An 11862-nucleotide genomic window follows, 5' to 3' on the forward strand; every position below is an offset into this window, starting at 1 on the left:
AAGGGAAAGCATCAACCATACCCCCTCCTACCATATATATATGCATATATGTTTTTTGTAATTTATATATGAATTCCTCTTTCATTAAGAGTACAAAATGTCAGTGAAATGATAGGAATTTCACAGGCTTGGGAGTTTTATTTCACCTCAACATGATGTATAATGAAAGTTAGTATCTGTTGTTAGTGAATGAATTTGCTGGTTCATAAGATTCAAAGCAATCATAGTAGATGTGATTAGTTTAGATTAGCTACTTATGAAAGATTGTAAATAGGTATCAGTGGTGTGCATTGCCTCTCACTAGTATAATTTTTGCGTATATCCCAAGGAAAAAAAAGAATCTTTTCTGACATGAGCTGGAGAGATTTCTTACAGAAGTGCAGTTTGTTGATTCCAGAAATTATCTACTGTCTCTTGCATTAGTGAAATTAATTTTTAGCTAAGTGTTACATTATTCAGATCTGTTACTAAACTTAATGTTTCTGCTTCACTTTCTCTACTTATAGGTAGCAAAAGTAATCTCAAAACATACCTTTGCTAATTTTTTTAGCTTTTGTAGAAAAGCAGACTTTTTTGAATTGCATGCGACACTCAAATTACTGAATGTTCTTTGTGAATGAAATAGAAGCTTAAGTATCTGATCTTTTGAAAGGTGATCACGAAAGCGGAGATGATTGAATACTATGATGTGAGTGGCTGTTATGTTCTTCGTCCTTGGGCTTATGCTATTTGGGAAGCTATCAAGAACTTCTTCGATGGAGAGATCAAGAAACTTGGAGTGGAAAACTGTTACTTCCCCATGTTTGTGTCCCAGGCTGCCCTAGAGAGAGAGAAGACTCATATTGCTGACTTCGCTCCTGAGGTACACTCCAAAAGTTTGTTTTAATATGAGTACAGGAGAACCCAACCACTTAGTCTGCAGTTGAGTATGAAAGTAAGGTTTTTGTAAAATTGTTTTGTTTTGACTCCCCCTCCCCCACCTTTTTTTTTCTGTCTTCCTTTAGGTTGCTTGGGTCACAAGATCAGGGAAAACAGATCTGGCTGAACCCATTGCTGTACGGCCCACGAGTGAAACAGGTAGACCTTTTCATGCAGTTTGGCTGCAAAGGAAACAGTTGCAAGTATAGTGTAGCTGATAGACAAGCTTGTGAAAAGTGGAAACCCATTTGTTACGATGTTTTCTATAACTCCTTATCAAAATATCCTAATTTTGCTGCTGCTTACAGCAAGTGTCACAACATTTGGAATTGGAGTTTCCTAGGAAATGTACACTCTAGGAATTTTTATATATGCTGAAGACTGACTTGCTTTGACTGAAAAACGTGTTTTGTTGGGGGTTTTCTATACTGTGTATAAAATTTCTTCATCTTATTATTCACTTCAGTTTTCCAAGTACTTTGACTATAGCTTTAAATTAGCTCTTACTAAAATGTCTTCTGAGTAATTTAAACATACATTTTAAGACCTAAGTCTGGATGCGTTTTTAATTGAATCAGGTACGCTATAGTGTCCTGAAGTCTTGAGGTTGGTAAATTTCTATTTGTGAACCTAGCTGTATTTACATACCCTAAGCCAGAGGCTCATAGTGTCATTAGATATTAAGCTTTGGATTGTACTTTGGCCAGCAGCAAGCAAGCTATTTTGCAGAGACACAGGATGAAGTGAAAGTACTCTTTTATGTGAAAATATTATGTGTTAAGACCAAACTGTTTTAAAGAGAATTTAAACATAAGAGCATAGTTCTCAGCAGAGAATGTTAAGCTTGTATGCAGCAAAAAGAAAGGGTTTGGCTTAAACTGGCTATATTGCACAGAGACCTGAAGCTGTTTTCTTTTTACAGTCATGTATCCTGCCTATGCAAAGTGGGTGCAGTCACACAGGGATCTTCCTATCAAGCTTAATCAGTGGTGTAATATTGTGGTATGTCTGTACAGAATTTCTGACTAACACTTATATTCTAAGTGAAGTGTAGGACAATTATTCTATGTGGATATGGCATGATGATACTGATCACAGCACATATTCATGGCAGAAGTATGAATGTGGTTTGTGACTTGTTTTCTCACTGTTTTTAATAAAACATAATTTATCAATGTATATTGATTATATTAAGTAAAATCTGTGAATTTTCTAATACTTATGTATTATTTTTAACAATAACTTGACACTTTACTGTTAATCATGGTGTTAATCATGGTGTTCAGTCATTTATTTCCCTTTTTCCAGCGCTGGGAATTCAAACATCCCCAACCTTTCCTTCGCACTCGTGAATTCCTTTGGCAAGAGGGTCACACAGCATTTGCAACGTATGAAGAAGCAGCAGAGGAGGTAAAAAGCAAATGCAATGGTGCTTTTGCTTTTGGAAAGCTACCTTGCTCCATAGCAACATAACCAAATCAGAAACTGGTCTCCTTTTCTTTGTCATGAAAAATGCCAAGTGTACTAGAACCTATTATTTTTTTCTTCAGATTTAACTTATGTCTAAGGCTTCAGTCTCTTCAGACAACATGGAGAGTTTGAAGAGTGTGTTATGTAAAGAATGCTTTCCTTAAAAATTTTCCTTAAAAATCCAAATAATGCATTCACATATTAACAGCTAGAAATCTTAATGTTTCCTTTGCCCAAAGATAGATGTTTCATTGACTATCATGGCATATCTTTATTTACTTAGCAGATATTAAGACGTTTAGGTGGAAACCAGAAGTCAATATAACCAATGGACTGGCATTTCTGTAGTGACTCTTGTTTTCTGTCATGGTTGATAGTTATTGCTATTTGATTTATGGAAAACAGCCAAAGTTTAAAGCAATTGAAAAAGTTCGTTGTTTTTTTTTTTTTTTTTAATCATAATCTTGAGAAAGTGTTAAATTTTTAAGATTTTAAACTGGCATATAAAAATATTTCACGATTTAGCAAATGCAAAATACTGAGTAGTTCAAGAGAGTATGTTCATCATAGGTGATGCAGATACTTGATCTGTATGCTCAAGTGTACGAAGACCTTCTAGCAATACCTGTTGTGAAAGGAAGGAAGACAGAGAAGGAGAAGTTTGCTGGTGGTGATTATACAACCACTGTGGAGGCATTTATATCTGCCAGTGGAAGAGCTATCCAGGTATCTATTAGAAGAATAATGTTTTTCAGTAAATAGAGTAAGATGAAAGCCTTAGACTGATGCTTGATAAACTTAACATTCCATTAAGTAGAGTTTTCTGTGTGCAACTATTTCAGGGAGCAACGTCACATCATCTAGGGCAGAATTTCTCAAAGATGTTTGAGATTGTATTTGAAGATCCCAAGAAACCGGGAGAAAAACAGTTTGCTTATCAGAATTCCTGGGGTCTTACAACCCGAACTATCGGTGTAATGACAATGATTCATGGAGATAACATGGGATTGGTGCTCCCACCTCGAGTAGCCTGTGTTCAGGTGTGTAAAAATGCTTTAAACTATCATTTTGTTTCCTTTCCTGTCTTAGAATTCATGAGAATTTTATATTGGGCTCCTGGAAGACTTAATATAGCACAGGAGCTGTCCAATCATGGAGTGTCCTCTATAAAGTTAGCACAAATCATTAAGATCCTTTTAGTGGTCAAGATGCCTGTAACAGTCCATTCATTTAAAATAATTGTATCTGTATCTGGATAAAAAGGGAAATGTATCCTTTACTTCTGGCAGCTTGAAAGAGATTACTATTATGTGGATATAAGGCCACAATATTGATTTTAAGTTCCTATAGGTAGCAGCTGTTGATTTTAAGAACTTAAAGTACACGTTGTGTTATATTGCAGGTTGTAATTATTCCCTGTGGTATCACAAATTCCCTTTCTGAAGAGGATAAAGAGGCTTTATTGAAGAAATGTAATGAATATCGCAATAGGCTGCTTGGTATTAATATCCGTGTACGGGCTGATTTAAGAGACAACTATTCACCTGGTTGGAAGTTCAACCACTGGGAACTTAAGGTACATTTCGTTCCAGGTGTTTTGAAGCTTGTATGTGGGGGGGTATGTAGGAGGCCTTGTGTTCTGAAGGCAAATATTTTCTCTAAATGAAGAAGTGTTGTCTGATATTTAATGATCACTTTCATTAATAAGTGAAGAAAAGGTTTTCTGAGACTTGCTCAATTTTCTGAGATTACATGTCATTCAAGATTTTTGAGCTTCCAGGTCTCTACTTTATATACCCAAAAAATTTATATACCCAACAAATTACTTGCATGTTTAACAATTTGTACTAGCACTTAAGTGTCTCCAGGGTCACAACAATGCCTTCTCTGCACAGAGTGGAACAGAAAAGATAAACCTGTACAGCGTCAACAAAGAAAGGAGCAATTTTTTTTGTTTCAAAATTGCCATGTTCCCTTTACATAGTAGTTGAAAGGAACAGTTCTGCTTCATTAACTATGAAGCTTTTGTAAAACAAAAACAACAGAATGAGACAATGGTAATTAGAAATTGAATAATGTATTGAGTGATTTTATGGTATCATGTTCTGAATTCAGTGTAAGATAATAGAAGCTCCCTGAGTTGTTGGAAGTTCCCATTGTGTACAAGTTCTTTTCCCTTTGTGTAACCTTATTTGGTTTTTTTAAATGGAGCTGTAATACCATGAGTCCATGCTGGGAGATGTTTTTAAGTAAAATCAGGTTTATCAATGAGGCACAGCATGGGGCAAACTTGATGTTTTTTATTCAGTCTACTGAATGTCCAGCATAATGTGTAAACTGCATCTTCAGGCTAATGCAGGCAAAGTACACTAATTTCATTGAGTACTGATAAGGAATTTTGGAAGGTAAAAAAATACTAAGTAGTTCAAGAATGAACTGGAAAGTATTTTGCCTTGTGTACTTTTCAGCCTAGCAGATTTCTGATATTAACCTCAAAAAGAGCCAAGTCATTAGTATCTTTTATGTCTGGTATTAGTTCCATTGCTCCCTCTTGAGAAGTCTTCCTACATGACCATTAGGCACCCTTTCACAAACAAACCAAGGAAAAAACAACAACAAAACCACCCTCAAATGCATTCACGCTTATTCTCTTCATTTCCCACGAAAGAATGTGTTCATCCTGGGACATAGGCTAGCAGGATATAGAGAAACTGTTAGGCTCAGTACACTCTTAAACTGACTAGTAAAATGGGAACTCTTTTTGTCTGATGGTACATAGGACATGAGAAATTACATGGTTCTTATCAGTAAAGTTTATAAAGTGTAAAAGCTTTACATAAATAAAGCAATGGTCTATTTATAGTTAAATATTCAGTGCAATTAATGTTGATGTTAGGCATGTATTTAACTGAACTTTTTTTATTTTCTGTTAATAGAGTTGAAAATGTTCTGTGAAAGCAGAATTAAAAGGTATTATTGGAAGAACAAAAATAAACAGGGGAAGTTTAGGTTGGATATAAGGAAGAAATTCTTTACTGTTAGTGTGGTGAGGCACTGGAATGGGTTGCCCAGGGAAGTTGTGAATGCTCCATCCCTGGCGGTGTTCAAGGCCAGGTTGGACAGAACTTTGAGTGGCATGGTTTAGCGGCAGGTGTCCCTGCCCATGGCAGGGGGATTGGAACTAGACGATCTTAAGGTCCTTTCCAACCCTAACTATTCTATGATTCTATGAATATTAAAATTACTATGGAAGTCTTAGTGCAAGTCAGATTTTTGAAGTCTGAATGGTTATCTGGGATAACTGTCTTAGTGTAGTTTCAGTTGTGCTTTAACTGTGTTAGTATTACTTGCATATTGGCACAGGTGTAGTCTCCAAGCAGGTGGAGCAAGGTATGATGCACAAGTAAAGAATGTGTGTATGGGAAAGACAGAAATGCATAAAAGCAGTGGAATATATGCTAATTATTTAAGAAACTTAAATGTATAAAGTGATTCCATATCAAGGCTGGGCATTAGGGTTAAGAAAAGAGAAAAAACCCGAAATCTCCTGAGAATTACTTACTTGTCATTACTTTAAACTTTTTTTTTTTTTTTTTTTAAATGAAGGGTGTTCCAGTCAGGGTTGAAGTGGGACCACGAGACATGAAGAGTCAACAGTTTGTAGCTGTTAGGAGAGACACAGGACAGAAGCTGACCCTTTCTGAGCATGAAGCAGAAGAGAGACTGAAGCAGATCTTGGAGGATATCCATGTTAACCTTTTTAACAGGTAAACAGAGAGGTACAGTAAATGGCTACACTAATCACAGATGCACTTTACCTGTCGGAATAATTTCTCATGTTGTTGGTTCATCTGTGAAGAAAGACAGGTTTGGTCCATCTTCCTGCTTGTGATATTAATTTTTCTGTCTCTGAAACTTGTTCACATACAGTGATAGAAGCTTTCTATTGTGCTTATCAAATAGAACGTTAAAAGTTGTGAACTGTTTTTACAAAATACTTCCGTGTATTCATGTGAAGTATTAATAAACACACTATAAATAGTTCATGAATTAATAATGCACAGAATTCATTCCACAAAGATGCTTTTGGTAAGGAATTTTGAAAGTTGTCCAAGAAACCACAGTAGCTGAAGTTCAGAAGTGTATTTTAATCCTGATTTCATAGGATTGTTTTCTTATAAGCAATCAAATACTTTTGGAAATGTAATTTGCACTTATTGCGTATGCCAAAATCCTTTCCCTGTCTATCACTGTAAATTGTTGCTTGTAGAAACACTGAGAAAGGACAGGGTGGTGCTCCAGCACTATGGCAGAGGAGTTTTCCTACTTTCTTCTGTGGCGATCAAAGTTACTTACAAGCAGAGTGTTTTTACTGAATTAAAAAGTATTTTGATACTGAGATGTAGATTTTTCTTTGTTAATTGTCTTCTATATCTGTAGTACTTGTCATTTCTGTCTGCAGTTGGTCACTGTTGAACGGACGTGCCCAACAGTGTGAATTAACATGGTAAAATGTGCAGCAACTTGGAGAACATTCCATAAGCAAGCAATTAATCAAAATTTTGTCTCTTTGAAGGCAGAAGCGGTAGAAAGACATAAACTGATTAGGAAAACTTGAATGAATGTATAGCTTCCCTTATAACTTTTTGTTTTGACTGACTCTGAGAACTTTGTTAGTTTGGCTACTGAGGTTACACGCGTAAATCTGCCCTAACCTATTTTTTTCTTTCCTTTTCTTAGAGCTTCTGAGGACCTAAAAAGTCATATGGTGGTGGCCAGTACTATGGAGGACTTTCAAAAAGAGCTTGATTCAGGAAAGGTAAGAAAATTTACTTTGTTCTGTCTTGTAAGTGCTTTCACACGTGTTCTGTCCCTTACAAATGATCAGGGGCTAGAAATTTCAAAACTTGCATATAAATGCTGTTGTGTTTTTTATGGAACTCGCCCTTCAGAAGCAGATGAAGCTGCACAAAACCGGTTTTCCCAGCATTTGTGGGATATGTTGCTGTTTTCTTTTGCTAAAATACTGTAGTTACTAAATGTGGTGTTTCCACCACCATTCAAAATATAGTCCTGTGCCGGAGGTGGCAGGGTGTCTTGAGGTGACCTACAATGGCTGCACTTTGGTAAGTTGCATTATTGTTAGAAAATGCTTTTCAGAGAGATTGATGCAAATATTTTATTCAGATTAAGATAAACTTCCTGGCATTATTCTGATGCAAGCAGTGAAAAACACTTTGTCAAGTCTCATAATATAGGTCCAGGTAAGAGTTTAAAGTACATGCAATTTACGTCAAAGAAGTTTTACCTTTATGACCGAAGTAGAAGCCATTGGGTTCACTGAGAATTACTGCCAAGTCAGAAACCTCCTTCGGTTGATAGTAAGAATACTGCATAAAGTGGATGATTGAATTTCACTGATCAAGAGAACTGGTAGAGAATTGATCTGCTGCTTCTTTTTCAGAGATCCAGTAACAGCAGTTCTTAACCCTGAAATTCTGTCACAAGCCTCAGCTTGTGAAATTTTTCGTGTTTTGAGATTAATGTGTTCAAGTAGTAAGATCCCCAGGATCAGCCGTTAAGGCTCTGTCTTTTATAAAGAGAGATCAGGGTTTATTTGTGTTAGATCGAATTAGATCTACTCTGAAAAGTTAATAATTTCTGATGGAAAATGTGGAAGTACTTTTTTTAACTTCAAAAATAGTTTTAAGGTACTCTTGGTTAGGCCTAAACTTCCATCACACTCTTTTTCTTGCATCTCTATTGCACTTCAATTTATAACAAGATTTAAATGAATAATGGTGAACTTCAGAGGAGGGACTGATTTAGCATGCTTATGAAGTTGAGGATATAGACATCTCAGACAGTCTGTGCATAGGTGCTACTATTGTAGCCCTATTGTAGCACCTTGCTTTCTACTACAAAGCTAAATGCAAGTGTGAAATATATTCTCTTTCCAAACTGCTTTGGGCACTTCCTGCTGACTGCAAAAGTTATTTCCTCAGTGCAAGTGTTTCTAAAGCATCCGATTCTGATGGTATATTTAAAAATCCAAAATCTTTAGTCTTTGCCTAACACATAATCATGCCCTATATAGAAGTTCACCTAGTACTACAGCTCTTACATACTGTGATTTCAAGATGTGCTATCACGTGTCTTTCACTTCTGAATTAAACAAGCACTCTGAAGCTATGCTTGATTGTCTTTAAGACAAAGAAACAATTGAGGATAAGCTCATAAATTTATAAGAGATGCAGTAAACTTTAGTGTAATAATAAACTGAAATGAAGAGTCAAGCTCATTTCAAGAGTAGGAATGGAATGTGAAGCTGATCTCTATTTGTTGCACATAAATTATTTCCTTTAACTTTGAAATAGTGTAGAATCTTCTTTCTTCTCCTCCTACTGCAGCAGTTTCACGATACCTCCTGCCTGTGGAGAAGGCAATATGCTTGGTCTTCAGTATCCCACACTAACTTGTGTATGGCTAGATTCTAGAGAGGGACGAGAGTATTAAAATGTTTGTATCATCTTTAGAACTCTAATATAATCTAGTTTATAATATAGTTAAACTTGAAAACATGAACAAATATTTTTACATTCCAAGTTGGATACTTGCACCATTTTGGTACTTTGGTTATATGAGTTAATTACAATCAATATATCTGAGCTTAAAGAAATGACGTACGTAATTTTATGACGGTTTCACTCTCTACCTATATGTGTTGTATGGACAAAGTTTTACAGTATATGCGTTCTGTAGTATCTTGAAATTATCCTGTTAGCACTGTCTACTGTTTAAGAGGGAATTTGTAAGCCAAAGTACTCCTGCTTAATTCCTGTCACTGTTTTCCCCTTTACCATAATTGCAGCATAGGCTATTAGCTCTTCTAGAATATAGACTTGCTTCTGTGTTCTGAGTTTAGCTGAAACTCTTAAGAATAATTGCACAGGTATGTAAACAAAGTTTCATTTAACTAACAAAAGCTTAATGCAAGAACAGTATAGTAGAGTGGTAATAGTTCCCTTTTTTGGTTGCCAGTGAAGTCTAATAAAGGTGTGGTCTGGTTCAAGACAAATAGAGAATTTTGAGAATGTAAGTTTGGTGAAAGGCACAGAAGAGGAAACCTCAATCACAGTTTGGATTGAATTAAAATGACTGTGAAGACTGAATTTAGTGGCCTTTGTTGCACTTGGATAACATTAGAGTGGTCAAATATATGTAAGGGGTGTCTTTTTAACGGTAATCCTACTTTTTAGTAGCAAACAGAATTCTCACTGTGAAAATCCATTAAAAATAAAAAAAACCCGCAACTCCAAATCAACAGTAAAATGGAATGCAAAACTTAGGAAAAGAGATTCGCTACAGTAGCTAAGAGTAGTACTGAGAAGAATATATGAGATTGTTTCAACTTTCTCAATTTTCTTCAGTTAAGCTAACTGAAGGAAACAGCAGGATATTACACGCCACTTCCCTCTGCCCCCAAGAAAAATGTGTTAAAATATGTATGTCCTTGTCTTGTTCAGAAGATATGAAAAATCTTAGTCAGGGAGTTAAAATGGAAACTTCATTAGGAAAGCACTGTCGTGCAATATGGAAGCAAGTGTTTGTTCTGCAGTTTGAAAGTATCAAACTTTTCCTGAGAAACAGAGTATTTTTCCACAGAAGGAAGATATATTGGGTTAAAAGAAAAAAAAAGAAATCAACACCCTGACTTGCTTTAAATGCTGCTTTGAGTGTGTGTAAGTTTTTCCATGCTGCGCTATGGAGGGATGACTGTGCTTATCTATTTCTATGATGAGCTATTAAAAATTATTTGTAGCAACTGGAGCTTTTCCCACTTTGAGTGTATAAGATCTTAATGTTTCGGAATCTTCCAGAGATGAGGATGACTTTTTCAGATGTATAACTGTTGGGTTTTGTGTCTTTCCGCTTGTCCTCCCTGCTTCAGATTGTACAAATCCCTTTTTGTGGAGAAATTGAGTGTGAGGATTGGATCAAGAAGACAACTGCCAGGTAATGTATGACTGAAAAGGGGAGTATCTGCCAAGATCAAAATAAATGTTGTGAATATAAAACAGAAATGTAAGATGCCTCTGGGTATAACACTGATGTACACTCCTCACCCTTGACTCTTGCTGTCCTGCATAATTCAATATATTTATTCCTTTAGTTCTGAAACTTTCAGACTAAGGTGCTTTTGAGATTTTATGTGTAATACATTTATTGCACCTTTAGTTTTAAATCAGAGTGTTTACGAGTATTCTTTTATTTCAGGGATCAAGATCTTGAGCCTGGTGCCCCCTCCATGGGAGCAAAAAGCCTCTGCATACCTTTCCAGCCAATCTGTGAACTACAGAGTGGGGCAAGATGTGTCTGCGGCAAAAACCCTGCCAAGTTTTACACCCTGTTTGGTCGTAGTTACTAAATTACTAGTGAAGGCACCTTCTCCTTTATCTGTGAATCCACCTTTTTTTAAGAATACTGAAATAGCCCCCGAACTTAATCAGTTTGGCGACTTTTTAAGCAATTCAAAAAACAAAGCCATAAACCAGAACACCCTGTGTCCCTCCCCAACAATTGTCAGTCTTAGCCTAGCAGTAATCCACAGACTTTTCTGTAAACATCTCTAATAATAAACATGTATTGTGAGCTGTAAGATGCTCTGGTGGTATTTTCTGTTACTCAGTGGGTTATCCTTTGCTCATGATAGGTATGCTTTGCTCATGACTTCTCTTTCCATTTTGGCGCACGTATTTTCTTGTACATTTAGAAAATACCTGAAAGATTGGAGAGAATATCATAAACAGTCTACAGTTTAGTGGCCAATATCAACTTTATAGATAAAACACCTGCTTTTAATTCTGCCTTCAAACTTTTCATTTTTCAATACAGACTTGCTGCTAACTAGGCATGGTGAATGCTACCCTGTATGAAAACTGCCTCTGGAGCCAGGTGTTAAAAGGAGTATTTTCACCCTGTTGTAAAACAAGTTTGAAAAGCTACCTTAGATTAAATGCCATGTTGTTAGCAAGATGCAGGTGAGTGCCATTTCTTGCAGGTCCTTTGCCAAAGCCCTGTTTCTCTTATCTTATAAACTGGCATTTATAGCTGTCTCACAGTGATACTGCAGTGAGTAATGCAAAGGCAGTCTGAAGAGAGGTATTTTCATTGCTAAAGACTTTAGGCGCTGTAGTTATATTTAGAGCATGTTTCATAAAACCTTTTTGCTTTTCCTGTACTTACTATGTGTTGCTTTAGCAGAGGAGGCTAGAGGTTGCACAGTTATGAAACTATTTTTAAGAGAAAATTACTTTTACTCTGAGTCTAGGATTGACTTTAACTAAAAAGAGATAGACCTGGCACAAAATACATTGTGGATGATATGCTTAGTTTCTTACTTTTTTTACCTCCTCTAGGTTTGAAGGCTGTTTATGTAAATCGCTTTCCCTCAAAAGAGTTGAGTGAAAACTT

At 36.1% G+C, this 11862-nt stretch overlaps 1 protein-coding gene across 3 annotated transcripts in view; it reads left to right on the plus strand.

Moving 5' to 3' along the window:
* Window positions 1-11041, plus strand: part of EPRS1 (glutamyl-prolyl-tRNA synthetase 1) — a 40270-nt gene extending 29229 nt beyond the window's left edge. For all 3 annotated transcript variants that reach the window (XM_080615088.1, XM_080615089.1, XM_080615090.1), the window contains 11 exons: window positions 653-862; window positions 1005-1077; window positions 1841-1920; window positions 2227-2328; window positions 2959-3114; window positions 3231-3428; window positions 3791-3964; window positions 5995-6155; window positions 7129-7207; window positions 10340-10404; window positions 10666-11041. In XM_080615088.1, coding sequence (XP_080471214.1) covers window positions 653-862; window positions 1005-1077; window positions 1841-1920; window positions 2227-2328; window positions 2959-3114; window positions 3231-3428; window positions 3791-3964; window positions 5995-6155; window positions 7129-7207; window positions 10340-10404; window positions 10666-10816 — 1449 coding nt within the window. In that variant the 3' untranslated portion in view covers window positions 10817-11041. The remainder of the gene's footprint in view (window positions 1-652; window positions 863-1004; window positions 1078-1840; window positions 1921-2226; window positions 2329-2958; window positions 3115-3230; window positions 3429-3790; window positions 3965-5994; window positions 6156-7128; window positions 7208-10339; window positions 10405-10665) is intronic.
* The last annotated feature ends 821 nt before the right edge of the window (window positions 11042-11862 follow it).

The sequence above is a fragment of the Psittacula echo genome (genome assembly GCF_963264785.1).
Source record: "Psittacula echo genome assembly, chromosome: 4".
NCBI classification, from domain to species: Eukaryota; Metazoa; Chordata; class Aves; order Psittaciformes; family Psittacidae; genus Psittacula; species Psittacula echo.